The sequence below is a fragment of the Myotis myotis genome, unplaced genomic scaffold (assembly GCF_014108235.1).
Source record: "Myotis myotis isolate mMyoMyo1 unplaced genomic scaffold, mMyoMyo1.p scaffold_m19_p_24, whole genome shotgun sequence".
Lineage (NCBI taxonomy): Eukaryota > Metazoa > Chordata > Mammalia > Chiroptera > Vespertilionidae > Myotis > Myotis myotis.
The window spans coordinates 421,818-447,225 of NW_023416329.1; the positions used below are offsets into that span (position 1 = coordinate 421,818).

General features: G+C 42.3%; 1 protein-coding gene across 8 annotated transcripts in view; it reads left to right on the forward strand.

The window, feature by feature from the left end:
- CCSER2 (coiled-coil serine rich protein 2) overlaps positions 1 to 25,408 on the forward strand; it is a 235,106-nt gene that overhangs the window by 185,901 nt on the left and 23,797 nt on the right. For all 8 annotated transcript variants that reach the window (XR_004975207.1, XM_036355913.1, XM_036355912.1 and 5 more), the window contains 2 exons: positions 16,036 to 16,122; positions 18,502 to 18,591. Coding sequence is in view for 7 of the 8 variants with exons in the window: in XM_036355913.1 (XP_036211806.1) it covers positions 16,036 to 16,122; positions 18,502 to 18,591 (177 nt within the window). In the remaining variant the exon portion in view is untranslated. Of the gene's footprint in view, positions 1 to 16,035; positions 16,123 to 18,501; positions 18,592 to 25,408 lie in introns of those variants that run through there.

Below are 25,408 nucleotides of genomic sequence, written 5' to 3' on the forward strand. Positions count from 1 at the left end.
TGTGGGTTTCTATGTTACAAGATCTGTGTATTACACTCCATGCCCACCGCCCAGTGTCAAATCTCCTGTCACCTTATATTAGGACCCCCTTTTCCCTCTCCCCTTCCCTCTTGTAACCACCGCACTGCTGTTTGTGTTCATGAGTTTCAGTTTTATGTCCTACATATGAATGACCTAATATAGTTTTTAGCTTTTCTGACTGAATTATTTCACTTAACATAATGTTCTCAAGGTGCATCCATATTGCTTCAAGTGGTGCTATTTCATCCTTTCTTATGGCTGAGTAGTGTTCCATTCTGTATATGTACTGCATCTTCTTTATCCAGTTCTCTGTTGCAGGATACTTTGGTTGTTTCCATGTCTTGGCTACCGTGAATAATGCTGCAATGAATGTAGGGGTGCTTGTATCTTTGTGACTACATGAATTCGAGTTTTTCGGGCATGTATCCAGGAGACGGACTGCTGGGTTATATGGTAGCTCTATTCTTCATTTTTTGAGGAATCACCAGACTGCTTTCCATAGTGGCTATACCAGCCTACAGTCCCACTAGCAGTGAATGAGGGTTCCCCTTTTTCCACCTCTCCAACACTTGTTATTGCTTGTCTTGTTGATAATGGCCACTCTAACAGGTGTAAGGTGGCATCTCATTGTAGTTTTGATTGACATTTCTGTAATTGCCAGTGAGATTGAACATCTTTTCATATATCTATTGGCTGTTGGTATGTCTTCTTGGGAAAGGTGTATTTTCAGGTACTCTGCCCACCTTTTTAAAAAAATATATTTTTGCCATAGCTGGTTTGGCTCAGTGGATAGAGCGTCGGCCTGCGGACTGAAGGGTCCCAGGTTCGATTCCCATCAAGGGCATGTACCTTGGTTGCAGGCACATCCCTAGTAGGAGATGTGCAGGAGGCAGCTGATCGATGTTTCTCTCTCATTGATGTTTCTAACTATCTCTCTCCCTTCCTCTCTGTAAAAAAATCAATAAAATATTTTAAAAAATATATATTTTTATTGATTTCAGAGAGGAAGGGAGAGGGAGAAAGAAGAGAGACATCAATGATGAGAGAGAATCATTGAGTGGCTGCCTACTGCATGCCCCTTACTGGGGATCCAGCCCACAACCTAGGCATGTGCCCTTGACTAGAATCGAACCCAGTACCCTTCAGTCCACAGGCCAATGCTTTATCCACTGAGCCAAACCAGCTAGGGCCCACTGCCCACTTTTTGATTGGGTTGTTTGTTTGTTGTTGAGTTTTTACGAGTTTTTTATATATTTTGGAAATTAAACCTTTGTCAGAGGTACTGTTTGCAAATATCATCTCCGATCTGGGTGGCTGCCTCTTTGTTTTGTTGTTTCCTTTGCTGTGCAGAAGCTTTTTAGTTTTGTATAGTCCCATTCATTTATTTTTGCCTTTACTTCCTTTGCCTTTGGGGTCAAGTTCATAAAATATTCTCAACTGCCAAGGTCCATAAGTTTGGTACCTATATTGTCTTCTATGTAACATTGTTTAGGGTCTTATGTTTAGGTCTTTGATCCATTTGTACATGGAGACAAACTGTAATCCAGTTTCCTTCATTTGCATGTGGCTTTCCAGTTTTCCCAGCACCATTTATTGAAGAGACTAGCTTGATACCATTTCTGGTTCCTTTGTCAAAAATTATCTGTCCACAGACATGTGGTGTTATAGCTGGGCTCTCTATTCTGTTCCATTGATCGGTATATCTGTTTCTCTGCCAATACCATGCTGTTTTGATTATCGTAGCTCTGTAATATAATACCTCCAGCTTCATTCCTTTTTTCTCAGGATTGCTTTGGCTTTTCGGGTTCTTTTGTGGTTCCATGCAAATCTGATGATTTCTTGTTCTATTTCTTTAAAAAATGACATTGGGATTTTGGTGGGGATCGCATTAAATCTGTACATTGTTTTGGACAATATGGCCATTTTAATTATATTGATTCTTCCAATCCATGAACATGGAATATTTTTCCATTTTGCAGTCTCTTTTAATTATGCTTTGTAATTTTCAGCATATAGGTCTTTTGTGTTCTTTGTTAAGTTTATTCTTAGGTATTTTATTTTTGGGGGTTGCAATTACAAAAGGAATTGTTTTTTTCATTTCTTTTTCTGAAGTTTTGCTGTTAGTATACAGGAAGGCAATGGATTTTTTCACATTGATTTTGTATCCTGCAACTTGACTGCATTTGTTTATTGTTTCTAATAGTTTTTCGGTGGAGTCTTTGGGTTTTCTATATACAGAATCATGTCATCCGTAAAAAGTGACACTTTTCCTTCCCAATTTGGATGCCTTTTATTTCTTTCTCTTGCCTTATTGCTCTGGACCTTCCAGCACTATGTGGAATAAGAGTGGTGAGAATGGCCATCCTCGTCTTGTTCCCAATCTTAGAGGAAAAGCTTTCAGTTTTTCACCACTGAGTATGATATTAGTTGAGAGTTTATTATATATGGTCTTTATTATGTTGAGGTACTTTCCTTCTATTCCTAGTTTATTGTTTTAATTATAAATTGATATTTTTATTGTCACAAATTATTCCTGTTGGCTCTGTAAGTTTTTTGGTGAACTTGTGTTGTGACCTTATGTTCTTTGCTTCAGGTGGAATATCTCCCTTGAGTATTTCCTGCAATGGAGGTTTCATGGTGATAAAATCTCTCAAGAATATCTTTATTTCTCATTCATATTTAAAGAATAATTTTGCTGGATATATTATTCATGGCTGGTAATTTCTCTCTTTCAGGCATTTGAATATTTGGTTCCACTCTCCTCTGGCTTGTAGAGTTTCTGCTAAGAAGTCGGATGGAATTCTGATGGCTATTCCTTTGTAGGTCACTTCCTTCTTTTCCCTGGCTGCTTTGAGAATTTTTTCTTTGTCATTAATTTTGGACAGTTTTGATACCAAGTGCCTTGAAGAGGACCTCTTTGGATTGAGGTAACGAGGTGTTCTGTATTCTTCTTGGATTTGAGGATCTGGTTCTTTACATAGATTTGGGACGTTCTCATCCACCATTTGTTTTAATAGACTGTCCATTCCGTGCTTCCTCTCTTCCTCCTCTGGAATGTCAACAGTTCTTATATTGCCTTTTTCTGATGGAGTCAGTCATATAGGTCTCGTAGAGCTCTTTCATTTTTCTTAATTCTCTCTTCCTTCTGTGTCATTTATTGGTTCCTATCTTTGATGTCACTAGTTCTTTCCTCTATCTCATTGGTCCTATTTCCTATGCTCAGTAGTTTACTCTTTTGGGGGGAGGGGGGCTGTATAAGAAAGTCTTTATTGTAGAAGCTAGTGGCCATGTAGCCATTGCTATCAAGAAGCTACTAAAAAAAAACAGTCTTTCAAAACAGTCCCATATAGTAGGTAGCCACACACTGGCTAGGTAACGGAGATACCTCCTTTCCTACATAGTAGCAGCCTCCAACATAGGAGCTATCATCTGAGCAGCCGTGCACTGCTTCTGGACTCACAGCCTATCATAGTAGCTGCGTATGAGCTCACTAACTTGCTGTCAGTACCATACTTTAATAACACTTAGACAAAAGAGACTTCTTTCCAAATAGCGACATCAATCATTTGGGTTAGAGAAGGGCACGCTTGCGCATTCTGGATTGCTACATCCTTGCACCTGCACATAGCATCTTAGCCATGAACGTTCTGATTAAGATTTCCATGCTCAACATGGCCTTGACATCCAGCATGTTCTGAACAAGGCCTCTACACTCCACTTGGCCTTGAGCATCCGGGACACTCTGACAGTGTTCCCATGCTGCACCTCTTACGCTGGATGTCCACCTAGGGGCACTCTACCTACTTGCCAGCTCCCTAAACACAGAGTGCACAATAATAATACAAACTGTAACATGCTATGACCAGTACTCATATGCGGGGCCCTAATAGCAAAACTTGTAGGTTCCACCCCTTGGTGGAGTTCACTTTTCCTGTCCCCACATGGGATGATGGCCTACTAGCCACTGTTGCTAGTGCCACAAAGACAGCCAAGCTGTCCTTCTAATGGCCAAAGGGCTACTCTGTCCAGTATCTGAATCAAACCACAGTTCATCTGTACTCAAATGGACAGTCACAGCTTTCCGTGTAGTAGGGTTCCCCCTACTTGACTCGTCCTTAGCACATACGGCCTCTGTGAGGATGACATGCCCTCTCAGAACGAACTAGGGAGTAGCTCCTCCACTCGAGCTTTATCCCTTCGCAGGGTCTCACATGTCACAGGACCTCACAAGGCCTGTAACTCCTGTGACAGAGGGCTGGTCCTCACGGCTTCCCTCTGTTGCAAATACCGCCCCCAACTCCTACTTTATTCAAGTGGGGTTTGTGCCACCCCCAACATGGGCGTGGTCACACAGGACTACAGGGCAGCACACAGACTGCCACCTGTCTCTCTATGAGAGAGTATTGGCTCCCAGATTTTTTCTATAACTGGGACTAAAACCTGATGGGTGCTCTCCTCTGTTCCCTTGGGTGACTACCTTCTTGGCAGCTAGGTACCCTCTGCTTCTGGGGTTCAACCCCACGTTGCCCCTTCCAGGATAGCAGACACGTGGCCATAACATCGGCGCTCAGTGGGGAGCTGGACACTCACCAGTACTCCTGAAGACCAACCATCATAGGTCTGCAAAACTGCTGGGAGCTGCGTTCAAATTTGCAAGAGAATTAGAGGTTAATACAACATTGTTAACACAATGAAACATTGGCACCGTGGCCGCCCCAGGCAGCCAAATCCCATGCCATCAAACCTTGACACATGGTAGGGTCCTGTCAACCCTTCTATGCAAAAGCGAACTGTCCTTGACTCTCTGGAGCCATGTCCATCGAGAAGAAGGCACCAGCCAAGTCCACCATGTAGTTTTCTGGAAGCCACAGTCAGGTGCCAGGTGCCGTGAGGCTCCTCTTCACTGGCCACACCCGAGAACCGCAGAGGCTGAGTGCGGTGGACGATCCTTATCTTCTCTGGCCACAAACACCTCCTGTCCAGTCTCCCTAGATGGTACAGGAGAGAGTTGCCCGCCTCACATGGGCGGCTTAATCTCTAGGTACAGGCAACTGAGCCTGTACCTTTATCCAGGCTGTAACAGAGCAAACTGTAGTCTGTGGGTTCCACATGTGGCCTCCGGGGCCCCCAACAGGGTGTCTGGCTTGTCCCTTAGTCTAGGACAGTGGTTCTCAACCTTCTGGCCCTTTAAATACAGTTCCTCATGTTGTGACCCAACCATAAAATTATTTTCGTTGCTACTTCATAACTGTAAGGTTGCTACTGCTATGAATCATAATGTAAATATCTGATATGCAGGATGGTCTTAGGCGACCCCTGTGAAAGGGTCGTTTGACCGCCAAAGGAGTCACGACCCACAGGTTGAGAACCGCTGGTCTAGGAGATCAAATTCCTTTCCTCAAGGAAAGTGCAAAGTCCTGGAGGTGCTCCAGCTCAGGGGGAGTCTTTTCTCCATTCTCTCGGGGATTTCTGCTGCTGTTACTGGCTCCATTGCCACTGCTTTCAAGATCCCGGGGCCCCTGCTCCACCCCTGCAGCTGCTGGCTGTGTTGTCCCCATCGTCTCCTTTGTCCCGGTTGTCCCCGTCCCTGTCCCCCCCCTTCCACTGCCGCCCTTTGCTCAAAGTGGCCCTGAACAGGGCGGGCGTGGGGGGAGGGGGTGGTGGTGGGCGGGAGCATAGTGAGAATCACCTGTGCACATTGCAAAGCACTCCTGCAGCATCTGGCCTCTCTTCTTACTCCCAGCAGCTGTGGCAGCTGGGCATGGTGGCTTTGCCATCTCTGGATCGCTGGATTACTGGGTGGCAGCTTGGGGAGTCCAGCTCAGGTGTCTGGCCCCTGGAGGCCAGGTCCGCAGCTGCTCCCACTGTGGCTGTGTCACACCGTAAATGGCGGCCCGCTTCCAAGTCCTCTAGGGTGTCGGAGTCAACATGATCTCCCGACTGGCCACTTACCCCAAATCCTGTCATGACCTCAAGTGTTAGGGAGCACTCACTGCTCCATTATCCTCTCTTCGCTGGGTGCACAGGTTCTTTATCCTGTCCAACTGCGCCCATTGTCCATCCGAGCCCCTCTGCCAGGGGCTGGGCCTGTGTTTTATGTGGGAATATATTGCTAATGCTGCACATTGCAGGGCGATTCTGAGATTTACTAACAAATAGTGTTGTTGTCTAAAAATATTGTGCATGAGCTGAACTTTTCACAAAGGTGACGGGAGATACATGGTAGGAATAGTTGTTCTTCCTCTTTCCTCACATTCCATTTGACATTTCTTGAGGAAAATGGTCTGTGCTGGAATGGTCAGAGGGATTAACCCTAAAGCCCACTATTTTAGTAAACTGCCCAGTGCCTCTTCCACCTGTCTCTTTCCAGGCCTTCTGAACTCTTTCCCATCTCCTCTCTTCTCACAGCACTTAGCTTCTTTCTCCAGCAGGTTCATAAGTGAGGCAAGGTGATAGCCTGGTCTCGCACTTTGGGCTGCCCTGGCCACTGGAGGCGAGCTCCCTGTGGCCCCTGTAGCCCCAGGCTGGGCAGCTGGAGACAGCAACAGCGCAGCTGCACAGATGGGCTGCAGCAGTTCACTCTTAATCTCCTTAATTGCAGCTTCATTTCCAGGATTTCTGATTGATTCTTCTTTGAAGTTTTAAGCTCTTTGGTAAAGTAGTCATTTTGCTCATTGATTTGTTTTCTGAATGAACTCAGTTGTTTGTCATTATTTTCTCGTATCTCATTGAGTATTTTCAGAACTGCAATCTTGAAATCTGTCAAGATTATATCACATTTCCATGTGTTCTGACCTGCTTTCTGGGGACTTTTCATTTTCTTTCTGGTCATTGTCATTACTGCAGCCCTTCATGGTATTTGCTGTCCTCCTTTGCTTTCTCATTTATCTCTGAAGAAGTCTTTCTACTATTTTCCTGTAGATGGTGCCCGAATCGCAAGATTTTTACCTCTGTGTTCTCCTAGATTTGAGCCTCCCTGGCTTCCTTAAGACAGTACAGTCGGGGTGTGGCTCAGTGATTGAGCTTGAACCTATGAACCAGGAAGTCATGTTTCAATTCCGGGTCAGGGTACATGCCGAGGTTGTGGGCTTGAATCCCAGTGTGGGGTGTGCAGGAGGCCTCTGATCAATGATTCTCTCCCATCATTGCGCGCCTTCTCTTCTCTTCTCTTCTCTTCTCTTCTCTTCTCTTCTCTTCTCTTCTCTTCTCTTCTCTTCTCTTCTCTTCTCTTCTCTTCTCTTCTCTCTCCTCCCCTCCCCTCCCCTCCCCTCCCCTCCCCTCCCCTCCTTCTGTTCACACACACACACACACACACACACACACACACACACACACACACGCGCGCGCTGCTGGCCCTGCTGGGCTGCCCCCCACAGCTCTCTGTTCCTCCTGACCCAAGGAAGCACCTGCTACTGCCTGCTTCCTCCCCTCTCCCAGCCAAGCCACCGGCCGCAGGGCTGTGTCTGAGGGCCCTCTGCGCTGTCCTTCTCATCTCTCCACTTATTCCCGGATGCCCACCTTTAGTTGTCTCAGTGCACAGTCGCTCAGGCATGCGTGTAATGTTGAGCAGGGATTTCTTTGTTGAATTATAGGTGGTTAACTTGTTGAAATGTCAGGGGGAGAGGAAAAGACCTGCCGTTAAGCTGCCATTCTTCTATGTCACTCCTTCAGATGTCACTCTTGACTGCTCCTCTGTGTTCTCCTCTCGCATGCGGTGAATCACCAAAATCTTCTAATTTGATTTTTCTCCTCTCCCTTCTCACCCCTATTATCACCATTGTGCATCAGGCTCCTACTTGTCTGGAGTATTACATCTTGATTATAAGTTCCCTAGCCTAGTTTTGTTGTTGATGTTGTCAAATGTGTCTTCAAAACAGCTGTCAAAGACATCTCAAATGCAAATTCATATGTCATTCCCTGGCTTAGGCCATACTTGATACTCATGGCCCTCTGATCTGGCCATTGCCTAGTAATTAACCACATTGCCCCCACCACAGCTTTTGTGCAGTGGCACCACTTGTAGTTCTCCAAATGTGCTGTGCTTGTCCTCATCTCTGTATTGTCTGCAATATTTAGAATCGCTTACCCTAAAATCCAAGGCCTGCCACACTTCTGTGTCTTCAGAACATTTTACCCATCCTTTAAAACTCTCCTGGAGTTAACCCATCCCCTGTTGTATTCTCCTTTGCTTATCTTTATGTGTAAAAAGGATTTTTCCTTACAGCAGTGCCTGTCATATGATGAGTGCTGTATACATGTTGCTTACCAATGTTATTACTAATTGTATTTTGATTTAATTTTGGGACTCTTTCTTCCATCAGTGGCAGAACTTAGCACTGACTGAGTGATGGCTGTCTAGTACTCCATCAAGTTGCATTTCAATTGTTCCCTTATGGGACAGATGTACATTTGTAAACTTTCAGATAATACCTTGTTGTAAGTTTTCTCAAAGTTTTCTTTGGCATGATTCCTAGAAGTGGGATAACCAAGTCAAAGACTGCGAGTACTTTTATGACTCTGGGATAGCCATGTGTTTGTCTGTTGTGGTATCTTATAATGTGCCATATTTTCCTGCAGTCTTGTTAATCACATTGGGTATTTTTCTCAAATTTAACACCTACAAAATAATATCTTTAATACTTTAATTTACATTCTTCAACAAGTTAAACAGAACATTTTGCCAATGGCATATGCTTGTGAGAACTGGCTCTGTCTTTTAGAGCCTAGAAAATGATTTTATGTGTTTCAACAGGCTTTTAGTATACTGAGATATAAACCCTTTGCCATGTTTGCTTAGGTTTTCTCCAACTTTTAACTTTGATGGCAATTGTATATATGCTTTAAAATTGCGTGTAATTAAATATATTCATCATTTTTAATAGCATCATTTGCCACAAAGCTTAAAACATATCTTTTATGATCCGAAATCTGTCTTTTTTTGGTCTTGATTTATGAATTTTGCAAATTCCTAAACTTTAATTTCAACTGGAAATCTTTTTTATAATAATAGAGTTTTCCAATTCAAGTATACATAACAGCATTTTCTTTTCTTTTACTATTATTATTATTTTTTTAAAAATTTTTTTTATTAAATCTTTATTGTTCGGATTATTACATTTGTTCCTCTTTTTCCCCCCATAACTCCCATCCACTCAGTTCCCACCCCACCTTCCTCCCTTACTCCCCACCCACTGTCCTCATCCATAGGTGCATGATTTTTGTTCAGTCTCTTCCCGCATCCCCCACACCCCTTTCCCCCCAAGAATAGTCAGTCCACTACCTTTCTATGTCCCTGATTCTATTATAATCACCAGTTCATTCTGTTCATCAGATTATTCACTTGATTTTCAGATTCACTTGTTGATAGATGCATGTTTGTTGTTCATAATTTGTATCTTTACCTTCTTCTTCTTCTTCCTCTTCTTAAAGGATACCTTTCAGCATTTCATATAATACTGGTTTGGTGGTGATGAACTCCTTTAGCTTTTCCTTATCTGTGAAGCTCTTTATCTGACCTTCAATTCTGAATGATAGCTTTGCTGGATAAAGTAATCTTGGTTGTAGGTTCTTGGCATTCATCACTTTGAATATTTCTTGCCACTCCCTTCTGGCCTGCAAAGTTTCTGTTGAGAAATCAGCTGACAGTCGTATGGGTAGTCCCTTGTAGGTAACTGAGTTTCTTTCTCTTGCTGCTTTTAAGATTCTCTCTTTGTCTTTTGCTCTTGGCATTTTATTTTTTTTTTTTTTAAATTAAATCTTTATTGTTCAGATTATTACATTTGTTCCTCTTTTTTCCCCCCCATAGCTCCCCTCCTGCCAGTTCCCGCCCCACCCTCCGCCCTCACTCCCCACCCACTGTCCTCATCCATAGGTGCACGATTTTTGTCCAGTCTCTTCCCGCATCTCCCACACCCCTTTCTCCCCCAGGAATAATCAGTCCATTCCCTTTCTATGTCCCTGATTCTATTTGTAATCAACAGTTCATTCTGTTCATCAGATTATTTATTCACTTGATTCTTAGATTCACTTGTTGATAGATGCATATTTGTTGTTCATAATTTGTATCTTTACCTTTTTCTTCCTCTTCCTCTTCTTAAAGGATACCTTTCAGCATTTCATATAATCCTGGTTTGGTGGTGATGAACTCCTTTAGCTTTTCCTTATCTGTGAAGCTCTTTATCTGACCTTCAATTCTGAATGATAGCTTTGCTGGATAAAGTAATCTTGGTTGTAGGTTCTTGGTATTCATCACTTTGAATATTTCTTGCCACTCCCTTCTGGCCTGCAAAGTTTCTGTTGAGAAATCAGCTGACAGTCGTATGGGTATTCCCTTGTAGGTAACTGAGTTTCTTTCTCTTGCTGTTTTTAAGATTCTCTCTTTATCTTTTGCTCTTGGCATTTTAATTATGATGTGTCTTGGTGTGGTCCTCTTTGGATTCCTTTTGTTTGGGGTTCTCTGCGCTTCCTGGACTTGTAAGTCTATTTCTTTCACCAGGTAGGGGAAGTTTTCTGTCATTATTTCTTCAAATAGGTTTTCAATATCTTGCTCTCTCTTCTTCTGGCACCCCTATAATTTGGATGTTGGTGCACTTGAAGCTGTCCCAGAGGCTCCTTACACTATCCTCGCATTTTTGGATTCTTTTTTCATTTTGCTTTTCTGGTTGGGTGTTTTTTGCTTCTTCGTATTTCAAATCGTTGACTTGATTCTTGCAATCCTCTAGTCTGCTGTTGGGAGTCTGTATAATATTCTTTATTTCAGTCAGTGTATGCTTAATTTCTAGTTGGTCCTTTATCACAACCTCGAGGATCTCATTAGATTTCTTTTAGCTCTCATTAAGTTTATCAGCAGCTTCTAGAAAATTATTGAAAGACCTTAAAAGTGTGGTTTTGAACTTTATATCCAGTAGTTTGCTTTCCTCCATTTCTGTCATTTGTGTCCTTTTTCTTTGTCTCCACATTTTTTATGCTTCCCTGTGTCGATAGAGTGGCTTTCTGTGCTAAGTGTCCTCTAGGCCCCAGTGGTTCAGCCTCCCCAATTACCTGAGGAGGACACTCTTGGTGCACCTGCTTGTGGTCTTTGTGCACAGTCTTGTTGTAGTTAAGCCTTGATTGTTGTAGGTATCACTGGGAGGAATTGGCCTCCAGGCCAATTGGCTGTGAGAATCAGCTGTGTCTGCAGTGGGAGAACTTTTGTGCTGGAGACACCCCTGCGGGGCAAGACTTGCTTCAGTGGGGCATTGGTGCTCACTGAGTCTGCCCCGAGTGTATCCTTTATGTTTCCATGGAGCTGCAAACTGGATGGTCCCACTCTGACCTCTTGGTTTCCTGGCTCCTGGATCTCTAGGGAGATACTAATATAGCCTTTGCCTGAGGCTATCCAGCAAAAGCCTCCCTGCAGGGCTTGGGCGGGGCGGGTCCCACGGGATCAACAGGGCGGGGCTAGCAGTTATGGCTGCTCTCAGTCCTGCCCTCAGAGGCTTTGCTTCTCAATGTCCTGGTAATCGCTGCAAGCCCCTCTGAGAGAAAGCTGCCTCTTGTTCTGACCGATGCCAGACAGTCCCCTTTCTCCCACATGAGTCTGGGTCCCTAGAGACTCGCCCAGAACTGGAGCTCAGAGCCTGAGACTCCCTCCCGATTGAAATCGACAACCACGCCCTCAGCCGCCAGCCGGCTCCGCGTGCACCTCCACATCTTAGTATTTTACTTCCGCACTGCACCTCCTCTGAGTCTCGGTATGCTTTTCTCTTTCCTTCTAGTTGTAGAATTTCCACTCAGCCAGCCTTCCTGTGGTTCTGGGTGATGTCCATTCCATCTTTTAGTTGTATTTTTGAAGTGGTTGTGCGAGGCAGCAATCTCCGGTGTTTACCTATGCTGCCATCTTGGTTTCTCTACTATTATTAGTAGTAGTAGTAGTCGTAGAGGCCGAGTACACGAAATTTATGCACAGGTAGGGTCTCTATTCCTGACCGGCAATAAGGGCCTTCCTTCCCCTGGTTGCCAGCTGCCAGCCGGGGCCTTCCTTGATTCTGTGCCGCTCCCGGTGGTCACCGCACATCATAGCAAGCAGTCGAACTCCCAGTCTGTTGAACTCCTGAGGGGACAATTTGCATATTAGCCTATTATTATATAAGATTTTTTTTAGATAGGGCCCTAGCCAGTTTGGCTCAGTGGATGGAGTGTTGGCCTGCAGACCAAAGGGTCCCGGTTCGATTCACCCAAGTCAAGGGCACTTACCTTGGTTACAGGCTTCTCCCAGTCCCCTGCCCTGGTCAGGACTTATGCAAGAGGCCACCAATCAATGTCTTTCTCTCACATCGATATTTTTCTCTTTCCCTCTCTCTTCCACTCTCCCTAAAAATCATTGGAAAAAAATCCTCAGGTAAGGATTAAAAACAAACAAACAGAAAAGAAATGTGATAGGGAATAAACACCTGACTTTTCTCTCCTCTCTCTGTCAGATCAAATGCTAGAGATTCCAGTTTGCTCAGTTGACAAAAGCCAGAGAACAAGGAAGCTCTTGATTAATCTCTTCACACCCCTTCCCAAATTGTTATTTTCCTATCTCACCCAGCTCTGTAGAAAGAGCCACCATCTATTCACTTGTTCAAACCAAAAATGTAAAATCAGTCTTACTTTTTTCTTTTCCCTCCGACATTGCAACCAATCCATTAATAAATCTTATGTGTTCTACCTCAAAAAGCTATCTCTCAGATATTCTTTCCTCTCCATATGCCACATTTCTTGTGTAGATTTCAGAAATAGCTGCATAACAGGTCATTCTGCTTGCTTTCTTAGCCTTTTCTACTCTCTACATAAAATGCCAAAGACCTCAGAGGGACCTTTAAAAAATGCAAGTCAAATAATGTCTCTGCTTGGAATCTGCCCAAACGTTCCCTTGCATGTGACTCAAACCCAAATGTATCATTATGGTAAAAACTTCCTATGCGGCTTGCTTCCTACCTACATAGCAGTATTTTAAAAAATCTTTTCTTCCTCATTGTAATGCTTACTTGCTATGTGAAAGTCTTTCTAAAATATCTGTTTCTGATCTCTTGTTAAAGAAACTGCAAGTCTTTTTGTTCCTAACATATCAGAAGGAGATGACAACACATCCTAATCCTTTGCTTACATGTTTTTCTCTCTGGAAACATGATAGTATTATTCATCCTATCTAATAAAAGAGAAACATTGTAATTAGCTGCACCTCCGCTACCCTTCCCATTGGCTAATCAGGGCGATATGCAAATTAACTGCCAGCCAAGATGACGGCCGGCAGACAGGCAGCTTGAAGCAAACATGAGGCTTGCTTGCTTCAGTGACGGAGGACTCCAACATTCCCCGCCTGCCACTGCCGGCCTCTGAGCTTGCAGTTTGAAACATTGTTACAAATATAGAAGCTAAACAAAACCCCAGAAACCTGCTTTCAGCCAGCCGGGATCTCAGAGCTGGAGTTGAAACAGTGTTTCGATTATAGAACCCAAACAAACCAGCTACCTGCTTTCAGCAGCAGAGGCCTAAGAGCTGGAGCCAAGCCTCAGAGCTAAAGCTGGCCCAGAATAAAAAAAGAAAAAAAGGAGCGGTTGGGAGCTTCCGTCACCCACCAGCCTGAAAACAGCCCTCAGCCCCTCACCCAGACTGGCCAGGCACCCCAGTAGGGACCCCCACCCTGAAGGGTGTGTGACCAGCTGCAAACAGCCATCATCCCCTCACCCAGGCTGGCCAGGCACCCCAGTGGGGACCCCCACCCTGATCCAGGACACCCTTCAGGGCAAACCAGCTGGCCCCCACCTGTGCACCAGGCCTCTATGCTATATAGTAAAAGGGTAATATACCTCCCAGCACTGGGATCAGCAGAGCCGCGAGGCCTCCCAGCACCGGGATCAGCATGACGGGGCAGCGCCTAAACCCCCTGATCGCCCTGCGGCTCTGTGTGTGACAGGGGGTGGGGCCACAACCTCCCTATCCACCCTGCTCTGTTCGTGACAGGGGAAGGCACCCCAACCCCCTGATCAACCCTGCTCTGTGCCTGATAGGGGGGAGCTCCCCAACCCCCTGATCACCCTGCGGCTCTGTGTGTGACAGGGTGCGGAGCCCCAACCCCCTGATCTGCCCTGCTCTGTGATCGACAGGGGGGAGCTCCTCAACCCCCCGATCGGCCCTGCTCTGCGCGTGACAGGGGGGAGCTCCCCAACCCGCTGATTGGCCCTGCTCTGTGCGTGATGGGGTGGCGCCGCAACCTCCCCACCAACCCTGCCTTGAGTGTGATGGGGGCGGTGCCCCCACCCCCCAATCGGCCCTACCCTGAGCGTCACTGAGGGTGGCATCGCAACCTCCCAATCCGCCCTGCTCTGTGCATGACAGGGGGCGGCGCCCCAACTCCCCAATCAGCCCTGCTCTGAGCCCGACCAGGGGCTGCACCTAGGGATGGGCCTGCCCTCTGCCACCCGGGAGCAGGTCTAAACCAGCAGGTCATTATCTCCCGAGGGGTCCCAGACTGCGAGAGGGCACAGGCCAGGCTGAGGGACCCCCCCTACCCCCCAAGTGCACAAATTTTTGTGCACTGGGCCTCTAGTCCTATATAATAAAAGGGTAATATGCAAATTGACCCTAATTTAAAAACCAGTGCTATGACACGCACTGACCACCAGGAGGCTGACACTCGATGCAGGAGCTGCCCCCTGGTGGTCAGTGTGCTCCCACAGTGGTAGCTCCACTCAGCCACAAGCCAGGCTGATGGCTGGGAGTACAGCGACGGTGGAGCAGCCTCCCACCTCCTTGGTGGAAGCACTAAGGATGTCTGATTGCGATGTAAGCGGGGAGTGGGCCTAAACTGTCAGTCAGACATTCCCCGAGGGCTCCCAGGCTGCCAGAGGGATGTCTGACTGCCAGCTTAGGCCCAAATTGGGCCTAAGCCGGGAGGTAGACATCCCCGGAGGGGTCCTGAACTATGAGAGGGCGCAGGCCGGACTGACAGACACCACCAGTGCACGAATTTTTGTGCACCGGGCCTCTAGTACATATATATATTCTAATATCCTTGCTTGCACTACTTCCTCAGTATGTATTTCTGGGTAATTGAATAGTAGTGAACAAAATAGGCTAGCTATAGGGTAATGATACTTTATATTTAAAAATATAACAGGATTCTGGCTTAACTTGACAATAAATTTCCATTTAATACTATTATGAATTTCTTATAGATTAAGTTGATTAAGCAGTTTTCAGAAAAGTGGCTTCTCAAAAAATAATCTTTTTAAAAGATTTTTTATTATTTTTAGTGAAAAGGTAAGGGAGAAGAAGAGAGAAAGAGAAACATCCATGTGAGAGTGAAATATTAATTGGCTGCCTCCTGCACACCCCCTACCTAGGACCAAACCTGCATGCTGGGCATGTGCCCTGATCAGTAATCGAACTGGCAACCTTTTGGTGCACAGGGTTACGCCCAGCCAACAGCCACACCAGCCAGGGCTCTGCTGATTTTGGAACCAGCCATGAAATAACTCTTCCTTTAATTATGCTGTTCCCTCTGCTTGTTGTGCCCTTCATTTTCAGTGACAGGCACATCTTATACATCCCTTGAAATTTAGCTGGAGTTACTGCTTTGTGTGTAACTTGTTGTACTATATAGCCTGTGTCCCAGTTTTTTAGTCTGTAAAATGGGGATAATAGTACCTATCTCAGGGTTGTAGTGAGGATAAAATGCTTTGATACCTAAAAGTACTTAGTTCTTGGCACCTGTTGAGTACTCAATGAACGTTAGCTGTTGCTGCTATTGTTCATTGTTTACACGTCAAATTCCATTAGACTATGAATTCATTGAACACTAAAATGTGTTGTTTGTTGTTGTTTTTTGTGTTCCTTTTATAGGCTGATAGCTGGAATATTTAAGAAGAATTTTTACCTTGAATGAATGAATCATTCATTGCTCAGTCTTCATCATTGATTTAATGTTTCTCATTAGAGTATTTTAAATGTCATTAAATACTTCATGTTAAATTTTTTGTAATGTTTCAGAATGAAGATTTATTAAATGAAATAAAACAACTTAAAGAGGAAATAAAGAAAAAAGATGAAAAAATCCAACTATTAGAACATCAGCTTGTAAGTATTATAATATAGTATGTGAAGTGAAGACTTTTTAAACTGAGCAATATAAAACTAAAGCCAGAATTTAAATTTGACTTTATTTTTGGCTTCCAAAGTTGCACTATTATATTATTTTTAGATTATGTGCACTCTAAAAGTATGTGGTTTAACTTACAGTCTAAATAGTAAATATTCAAGGTAAAAAGAAAATCTTTGTCCATTCATTTTCAGTGGCCTTATGTTTTGGGGTTTTTAAATTCACCAATTTACAATCATTTTATTGATAAAGGGTAGATGTCTTTTCTTAATGTGATTTTAAAGAAGTGAGTACTGGTGAGCTGAGAACAAGGTGTTTTCTCTCCTCTGATAGCAGCAGGAACCTGGATTATCAGACTGTGGTACCAGTACAGCTGTCTATTAGAGACTGTAAAGAGTGTTCTAAGAAAATGGTTCTCCTCCATGGATGATGCTGAGTAGAATCTTTATAATTGTCTAGTGGTTACAGATTCAGATATAGTTCCATATGGAAACAACATATACACTCTCTCGAAGTTAAATATAATTTAGTTTCTAATAATATACAAGGCCAGGATAACAAGAACATAATGGCATAAGAATACCAACACGCCAAGGAAAATCTTTGTTGGAAATGAAAAGCATATCACTAAAAACTAGGTTTTCCGAATTATAGAAAACTCAAATACTTGCCAGATCTTACTCTTCGTCTGATAGCACACAGACACAGAGAGGAACTTATTTCCAGAATTGCACTAGTCAAGAGAGAATAAGTCATATGCTTGCCTTAAGATGAATGCTTTATATTATCTTTCCTTCTTTACACACCTCCTATATATGTGAAAAGTCCTATTGCAGTGAATACCTAGAGACTCTTCAATCGACTCTTGAATAGAACAACATGGGATTGAACTGTATGGCTCCACTTATACACAGTTTTTTGTGTGTGTTTTCAGTAAATTCATACAGTATTATAAGTGTATTTTCCTTATGATTTTCTTAATATTGTTTTCTTTTCTGGAGCTTTATTATAAGAATACAGTATATATCCACTCATCTGAGATCAACCAAATTGCATAACCCATGGACACAGACGACAGTGCGGTGAAGGCCTGGTGGGGGTGGCGGTGGGCTAGAAGAGGTTAATGGGGAAGAAGGGGATATGTGTGATACTTTCAATAATAAAGTTTTTTTTAAAAAAAGAATACAGTATATAATACATATAACATATAAAATATGTGTTAATCAACTGTTTATGTTGTTATGGCTCTGGTCAACAGAAGGCTGTAAGTAAACCTTTGGGGGAGTCAAAAGTTATACGCAGATTTTCAACTGCACAGGAGGTTGACACACCTAAACCCCACATTGTTCAATAGTCAATTATATATTGAATTTTGTTTCAATGACCGTCTCATTTCTTAGGAATTGGAAATATGTCTGTACTACAAGAAATGGAAAATGTCACTACTTACAGATTTTTTTTTTTGTTTTAATTAGATTGTATTTTGTAAGTGGAAATTGGAATGATCCAGTTGCAATTAAGATAAATTTTGAATATTGGTAATTATTTTTAAAGTAGAAACTTGTAATTTTAGCTTGATGCAATAGTTAAGAATTTGTTATATAAGTATCCCTACAAGAAAGTATACTTACCTCTATTGGAGTTATTTAACAAATAATAAGGTTATATTCCAACTTCCCACTGAAGAAAAATTCTCATTATCAGTCTTTTTATTTGTAAAAAATTTTGATATTATTTGAAAGACCAAAGTTTACACAATAGATACATTACTTTGTGTTGTATAAGTGACTAAATGAGTATGCTTTGAGTAGAATCATGTGTAGAGAATTCATTTGTGAACTGAGATGCCCAGATAGATCTTGTCAAAGGACAGAGATCCTTCAAAGTTTTCCAGTCCAATAAAGTCAGCACATCATTAAAGGAGCTTAAAGCACTGGACCTGTGAAAAGACAATCTTACTTGTGGGCTGGGGTATTTAATATCCAGTAGAGTCCAATAAAAAATGAACTTAAGAAATTGTGCTGCAGTTATTGTAGTAGCATCATAGTTTAGGGAAATACTTAAAATCTTACAATTGTATTCTTTAGATGCTATGTATTGTTATATATATTCTACATCTATATATATATATATAGTACTGCATCTATATGTATAAAGTCATAGGTAGTATGTTTTATGGATAATAAAGGAGATCTCCAAAGGTAATTTTAACTATTCAAAATTGTAAGCTGACTCTAGGACCCAATCTCTGAATAAGACAGGAGACTATTTACCCCCTAAGAGAGACCCTAATTACTTTGTCCATGTATAGGTGTATGAAAAATTATACCACTATAAAATACTGTGTTTTTGTCCAGGCAACTCGGTGTAACTGCCACCAAAAATCTAAAGAGGAAAAATGCACATATGCCGATAAATATACCCAAACATCCTGGAGAAGAATTCCTGTAAGTAATTAACCCCTTTTCTTGTCATTTACTGTTTTGCTGTTTTGTTCCACCTTTTTTACTCAAATCTCTAAAAATTTTGAATCAGCCATGGCTGTTAATTTTTTTTAAGTTGTCTTTTTCTTGTCTCTTAGGTGTTTATGTGCTTTCTAGAGCTTCTCTTGTGTGTCTTACATAAGTGAATGTGCATTTAATAGCTTTTCCATTCTGCACACTGTAACCCATTTTATTTGAGTGTCGAGTCTTCTCTTATTGCCTATATTTATGAGAGTATTATTTCCCCATACCCTTAAAGAAACAGAAGTCCAAAATGCAGCCTTCCTTCTAGCAGCAAATGACTCTGAAAATATATGATGCCACGTATTCTTTTTTTGTTGAAATTTTTCAAATAGATTTTATTAGAATTTCTCAAATGTTGAGGCTGTTAGGAAGTATAAATGCAGTAGGAGATAGGCAGTAAAGGTTATGTTTTAGACATGGTTAGGGAATGGTTTGTTCTAAACAGTAGAAAATAACCATGCAGCTTTTCCTTCTTTGTTGTTTTTCAAGGTTACATCTCAAAACATAGTTAGTGCTAGAATACACTGACCATAATTTAACCTGAGTTTTTCTAAACTTAGTTCAGGTTGTGTCTGAGCCAGAGAGTCATCAGATGGCCACAATCCTTATCCTATGGCATATGCTACAGGTAGCTACTTCTTGTTAAGAGAATGCCTACTTACCCAGCCTTGACTCTTCTTTTGTCTTATTTTGGCAGTGGAATCCTAGTAGCACAAATGAACAAGAACCTATAATGGTTAATAATCAGCAATCCAGTTTTTAAAACTTAGATGTAGACCTTTAAAGTTTGTAAGTTATTTCTTTTCATCTAATTAACAATTTTTGTGTGCTCTGTATAAATATAATGCTGATAATTAATTTATTCAACATAAGTTTGGTGAGCCTCTCCCATCAACTGACTTTTGAACTAGAGTAAGGATTTGGGGAAGGAAATACCAAGTAAGGGGACTCCGCTATTAACAAGTGCTCATTGAAGACAGTGGTGATGGAATATTTCTTTAAAGTCAAAGGATGTGGAAACTTATTTGTTTAGAAACAATTGCAAAATGAAAGACGGAGCGTTGGGCCTTGTAGGTTTCTCCAGGATCTTCGCAGGCCCAACACTCTTCTAACATTGTCACTGAGTGGAGTGTGGCTTCATTAAGTGTGGAGTCCCATCTTCCTGGGAGTTTATACCGTCTCTGGCTCCTCAGCTTCACTCTTCTGGAAAAGGCGATTGATTACTTGCAGGTCTGCTCACCAGACAAAAGTAAATGGTGCAAAACACTCCAAGACATTCCTGAATATATTCCTGAGATAGTTTCACTGTAATCTTGAGGGAAGTGAAGGTCAGATTTTCAGCCCAATGTACCTAACAAACCCAGACTTTATGCTTCCTTGTTATCCTTTATTATAAGAATCACCTGGCTGAATACCTTTGTTTTATAGATAAGGGAGATTAAATGGCATAGTAAAGTCTCCTAATTAACCAGTGGCTGAAATAGTACTATTAACTTCAGACTGCTGACTTTCAGTCCAGGGTTCCTTCCCCCAAAAGCACCCTGAGGAGCCTGAAGAACTGAGAGGAGTTGCAGATTGAAATGGGAGATACATATATAGAGTTGGGCAAAGTCAGGACATGATTTTGGCAGGAACACAGACATATGTTTAGGGAAATAGGTGAAGATAGTGTTAAAGTTCCTTTAAAACAGTGGTTCTTAACCTTCTGGCCCTTTAAATACAGTTCCTCATGTTGTGACCCAACCATAAAATTATTTTCATTGCCACTTCATAACTGTAATGTTGCTACTCTTAGGAATCGTAATGTAAATATCTGATATGCAGGATGGTCTTAGGCGACCTTTGTGGGTCGTTTGACCGCCAAAGGGGTCACAACCCACAGGTTGAGAACCGCTGCTTTAAAAGATAGAATTTTAAAATTTACCTAGGAGTTAGTGAGAAAGCAGTTGCATTTATTTAAAGGAATAGTTACATATATTTATTTAATCACTTTAATGTTAACTATTAAATATTAATATTAAATATTGAGTTTATTCCCTGATTTTTATGTTCTTTGGACTTTGATGGATTCATCCTATATAATAAAAGCCTGATATGCTAAGTGTCCAGTCATCCAGTCATCCATTCAACCAGTCAAAGCATAATATGCTAATGATATGCTAAGGCCACTTAACTGCTCGCTATGACGTGCACTGACCACCAGGGGGCAGAGTCAACTGGTCAACCATTCGCTATGATGTGCACTGACCACCAAGGAGCAAATGCTCCGACTGGTAGGTTAGCTTGTTGCTGGGGTCCGGCCGATCGGGACTGAGTGAGATGTACTGGACACACCCTGGATCCCTTCTGCGGTCCCTCCCCAGCTGGTCAACCTCCCACATCCCTCCCCAGCCCCAGTTGTGCACTGGTGGGGACCCTCAGCCTGGCCTGTGCCCTCACACAATCCGGGACCCCTTGGGGGATGTCGGAGAGCTGGTTTTGGCCCAATCCTGCAAGCCAGGCTGAGGGACCCCATTAGTGCACGAATTCTAGTTTAAATTATTTTGGAAACCATTTACTATAATAACAAAGATTTTATTTTTTCTTTTAAAAGTTACACTTGATTCTTTTTTAGCAAGAACCCAACATATTTAAACAAGATGTTGATTACGGGAATGGAGAGATTCAGTGGGACTCTTTGGCAACATCTAGTTTGTCAGGTGGCGATTTTGGGAATCAAAGCATGTTATATTAAAAATATTTCACAAGTTTAGTGTAGGTTTTGTTTGTCTTTTTAACTCTGGCTAAGCCTTTGGGAAGATTGAAAGTAATGATCTGAGTACTTGTTCTTCACCATTCCCTGCAATATCTTGGGACATTTAAATGCCCTTCTTGACACTCTCCTAGTTAGTTGAGGGTTATAGAATGTGTCTCAGAGATTTGTGAGGCACATGTAACCATTTCCTGGAATAGGAGGAAGAAATCTGGCTGCAAGGGAAGGCAGAGGATGGTGGAGGAGAAAGCTACTCCCTGTAATACTTGGGAATGGCTGTTTAGGATGTGGAAAGAAATAGGAAAAAATAGACATTACAGGCAGAGCCTTTCGGAAGAGGGAGCGTGGAGGGCCACTGACAGCAGCAGAGCAATGGAATGTGAATGTGTTGGACCCAACGTAAGTTTTCATAAATTTTTTCCTAAGAATTTTGGTATCACCTAATTGCTGCAAATAAATTTTTAAATTCAAGAACCAACAGGAGTACGAGGATGAAATAAGGTATTAGAACAGGGAAAGGAAGAAAAGCAGATATCCACTTACTTACGGATATTTGCGCACCCACTCTATTCTGGGCACTGTCGTAATCTGAGAGTGTAAGATGAAAAGGGTACACACAGGCCCAGGCCTCAAGATGCTTACAGAAACCTCCAGTGGGCCGAGAATGGTGTCACTCTCACTCTCTTCCTGCATGGAAGAAACTGGGACCAAGAAGTAAATTGTGCAACTTGGACACAGCAGTCTGAGGCCAGAAGCAGGCTTTCTGACTTGTAGGTAACGTCTTAGTTGCCTGCCTTTGAGTGGCAGCAAGAGGTGAGAAGGGTGCAGGAAACAGGAGGAAGGATCTGAGCCCGGGAAGGAGGACTCAGGCTTGGTCCAGTGAGAGGTCATGATGACAACTGACTTTCCTAAAACCCAGCTATCTGGGTATATGCTCTGTGGTAGAGATGTCAGCATTCCATTGTGATAACCCATAGAACATCCCTATAGTTTTAAAATTTTATCTTGAAGATAAAATGAAATGTTAAGTATTTTATTTTATTGTTAAATCTTTATTGTTGAAAGTATTACATAGGTCCCCCTGTTTCCCCCATTAACCTCTTCCAGCCACTCTGGTCCCCCCCCTCCCCCCAGGCCCTCACCACCTCACTGTCTGTGTCCATGGGTTATGCATATATGCATACAAGTTCATTAGTTGATCTCTTCCCACCCTCCCTCCCCTGCCTTCCCTCTGAGGTTCAACAGTCTGTTCATGCTCCTCTGTCTCTGGGTCTCTCTTTGATCATCAGTTTATTTGGTTCATTAGATTCCACATAGGAGTGAGATCATGTGATACTTATCTTTTTTATGTTGTTTAGTATCCAAGTTTTGGGGAAGTTTTTCTGTTACTGATTTCTAATTTGATTAGGATAATTTCAATTCAGTATAATCCCAATTCTTTTATGTTTGTTGTTATTTGTTTTGTGGCCTAGACTATGATCTGTTTTTTGGTCAATGTTCTGTGAACTCTTGGAAAGAATATGATCGTTTGCTATTGTTGGATGGAGTATTCTACAGACGAGATCGGGCGCGTTCAGGGTGGTGTGGCCGTAGACTGGAGTATTCTATAAATGTTGGTTAGATTCAGATTGTTGATGGTGTGCTTGAGTTTTACATCATTGCTGATTTTATTGTTTAGTTTTATCAATTACTGAGAGAAGGGTTGCTAGACTCACTAACTATATTTTTATGGAATTTCTTCTAATTCTATCAGTTTTGTTTCATGTATAGTTCTTTAGTTTGGTGCATACACATTTAGGATTGCTATGTCTGCTTGGTATATTGGTCCTTTTATCATTTTATAAGGTTCCTCTTTGTATCTGCTAAATTGCTCTGAATCCTTTATTTGATATTAATATAGCCACTTTTGCTTTCTTTTGATTTTTATTGCATGGTATATCTTTTTTATGTTTGATTTTAAAATACCTAAATTGTTATATATAAGGTGAATTTCATTGACCATGCATGTAATTAGATCATGATTTTTTTCATTCACTCTGCTAATCTGCCTTTTAAAAAATATATATTTTTATTGATTTTCAGAGAGAAAGGGAGAGGGAGAGAGAGATAGAAACATCAATGATGAGAGAGAATCATTGATTGGCTGCCTCCTGCATGCTTCCCACTGGGGATCAAACTCACACCCTGGGTACATGCCCCTGCTAGGAATTGAACCTCCTGGTTCATAGGTTGACACTCAACCACTGAGCCACACCAGCCAGGCCCAATCTGCCTTTTAATACATTGTATGCAGGAAACGTGTTTACACGTTTTACGTATTTATACGTTCTACCAGTGTAGTAGAGCGCGGGACACATATTAATACATTTTTTTATAGACTAGCGGTAGAATGCAGGTAACATATAAATACGTAAACTAAAGTTATCATAATTTTACTGAACGTTGCCATTTGTGCAAAAAATTAGCAAAAATGGCCCGCGCCACCTGTTAGCGCGCGATAAACACTACCCGCAAACAATGTGTTAATTGATGTCTATACATCCTTTATATTTAATGTAGTTATTGATGTTAGGGCTTTGGCCTACCATTTTATTTATTTTTGTTTCCTTTCTTCTTTGTATTTTTTCTCTTTTTTTTGCCTTTCTGTATGTTACTTATATCTCTTTTAAAATTGCATTTTGATTTATACTTAGTGTTTCAAGTGTATCTTTTTTATGGAAATGTTATAGTTGGTCTAGGTATAGTGTCAAAGGTTCATAAAGAACAGTAATAACACCAATGAATCCCCAAAATAGTATTAGTAAAAGTTGATAATGCTAACATCAAAAAGACAATTTGCAACCTGGGAGCATTCAAACCAAAACATGGAATGAAGTTCAGAGGTATCCTATATAATAAAAGGCTAATATGCAAATCGACCGAACGGCAGAACATCCAGTTGCTATGACATGCACTGACCACAAGGGGGCAGACACTCAGCAGGAGCTGCCTCTGGTGGTCAGTGCATTCCCACAGGGGGAGCACCGCACAGCCAGAAGCCAGGCTCATGGCTGGCGAGCACAGCAGCAGTGGCGGGAGCCTCTCCTGCCTCCACAGCAGCGCTAAGGAGCAGTGAGTTGAGCGGTTAGAAGCAGCAAGCTGAGCGCTAAGGAGCAGCGAGCTGAGTGGTAAGGATCAGTGAACTGAGTGGTAAGGAGCAGCGAGCAGGTGGGCAGTAAGGAGCGAGGGGTCCCGGACTGCAAGAAGGTGCACCGGGCCTCTAGTATTGTTATAAAGCAGCTTATATAGTGAGAAAACAGTGGCTGTTTATTCTCCACAGTGATTAGTTATATTAGAATTTTCAGTGGTTACCTCATATCAACCTTGAGAGATAGTTCAAATTTTAGTTATGATTTCCAGAGGTATAGGCAAGAAATGACCCAGGTCTAGCTAATCTTGCAAAATAATCAAAATTAAACTTTGTTTATAACACTAAACTGGTTTTGTCTGCTCAGATAATTTTTTTAAAAAATATATATTTTATTGATTTTTTTACAGAGAGGAAGGGAGAGAGATAGAGAGTTAGAAACATCGATCAGCTGCCTCCTGCACATCTCCCACTGGGAATGTGCCTGCAACCCAGGTACATGCCCTTGACCGGAATCGAACCTGGGACCGTTCAGTCCGCAGGCCGACGCTCTATCTACTGAGCCAAACCGGTTTTGGCTGCTCAGATAATTTTTAAGGCTGGTCTCCATTTGTTCTGTTTTATTTTATTTTAATAATGTATTTATAGCCGAAACCGGTTTGGCTCAGTGGATAGAGCGTCGGCCTGCGGACTGAAAGGTCCCAGGTTCGATTCCGGTCAAGGGCATGTACCTGGGTTGCGGGCATATCCCCAGTAGGAGATGTGCAGGAGGCAGCTGATGGATGTTTCTCTCTCATCGATGTTTCTAACTCTCTATCTCTCTCCCTTCCTCTCTGTAAAAAATCAATAAAATATATTTTTTAAAAAAATAATGTATT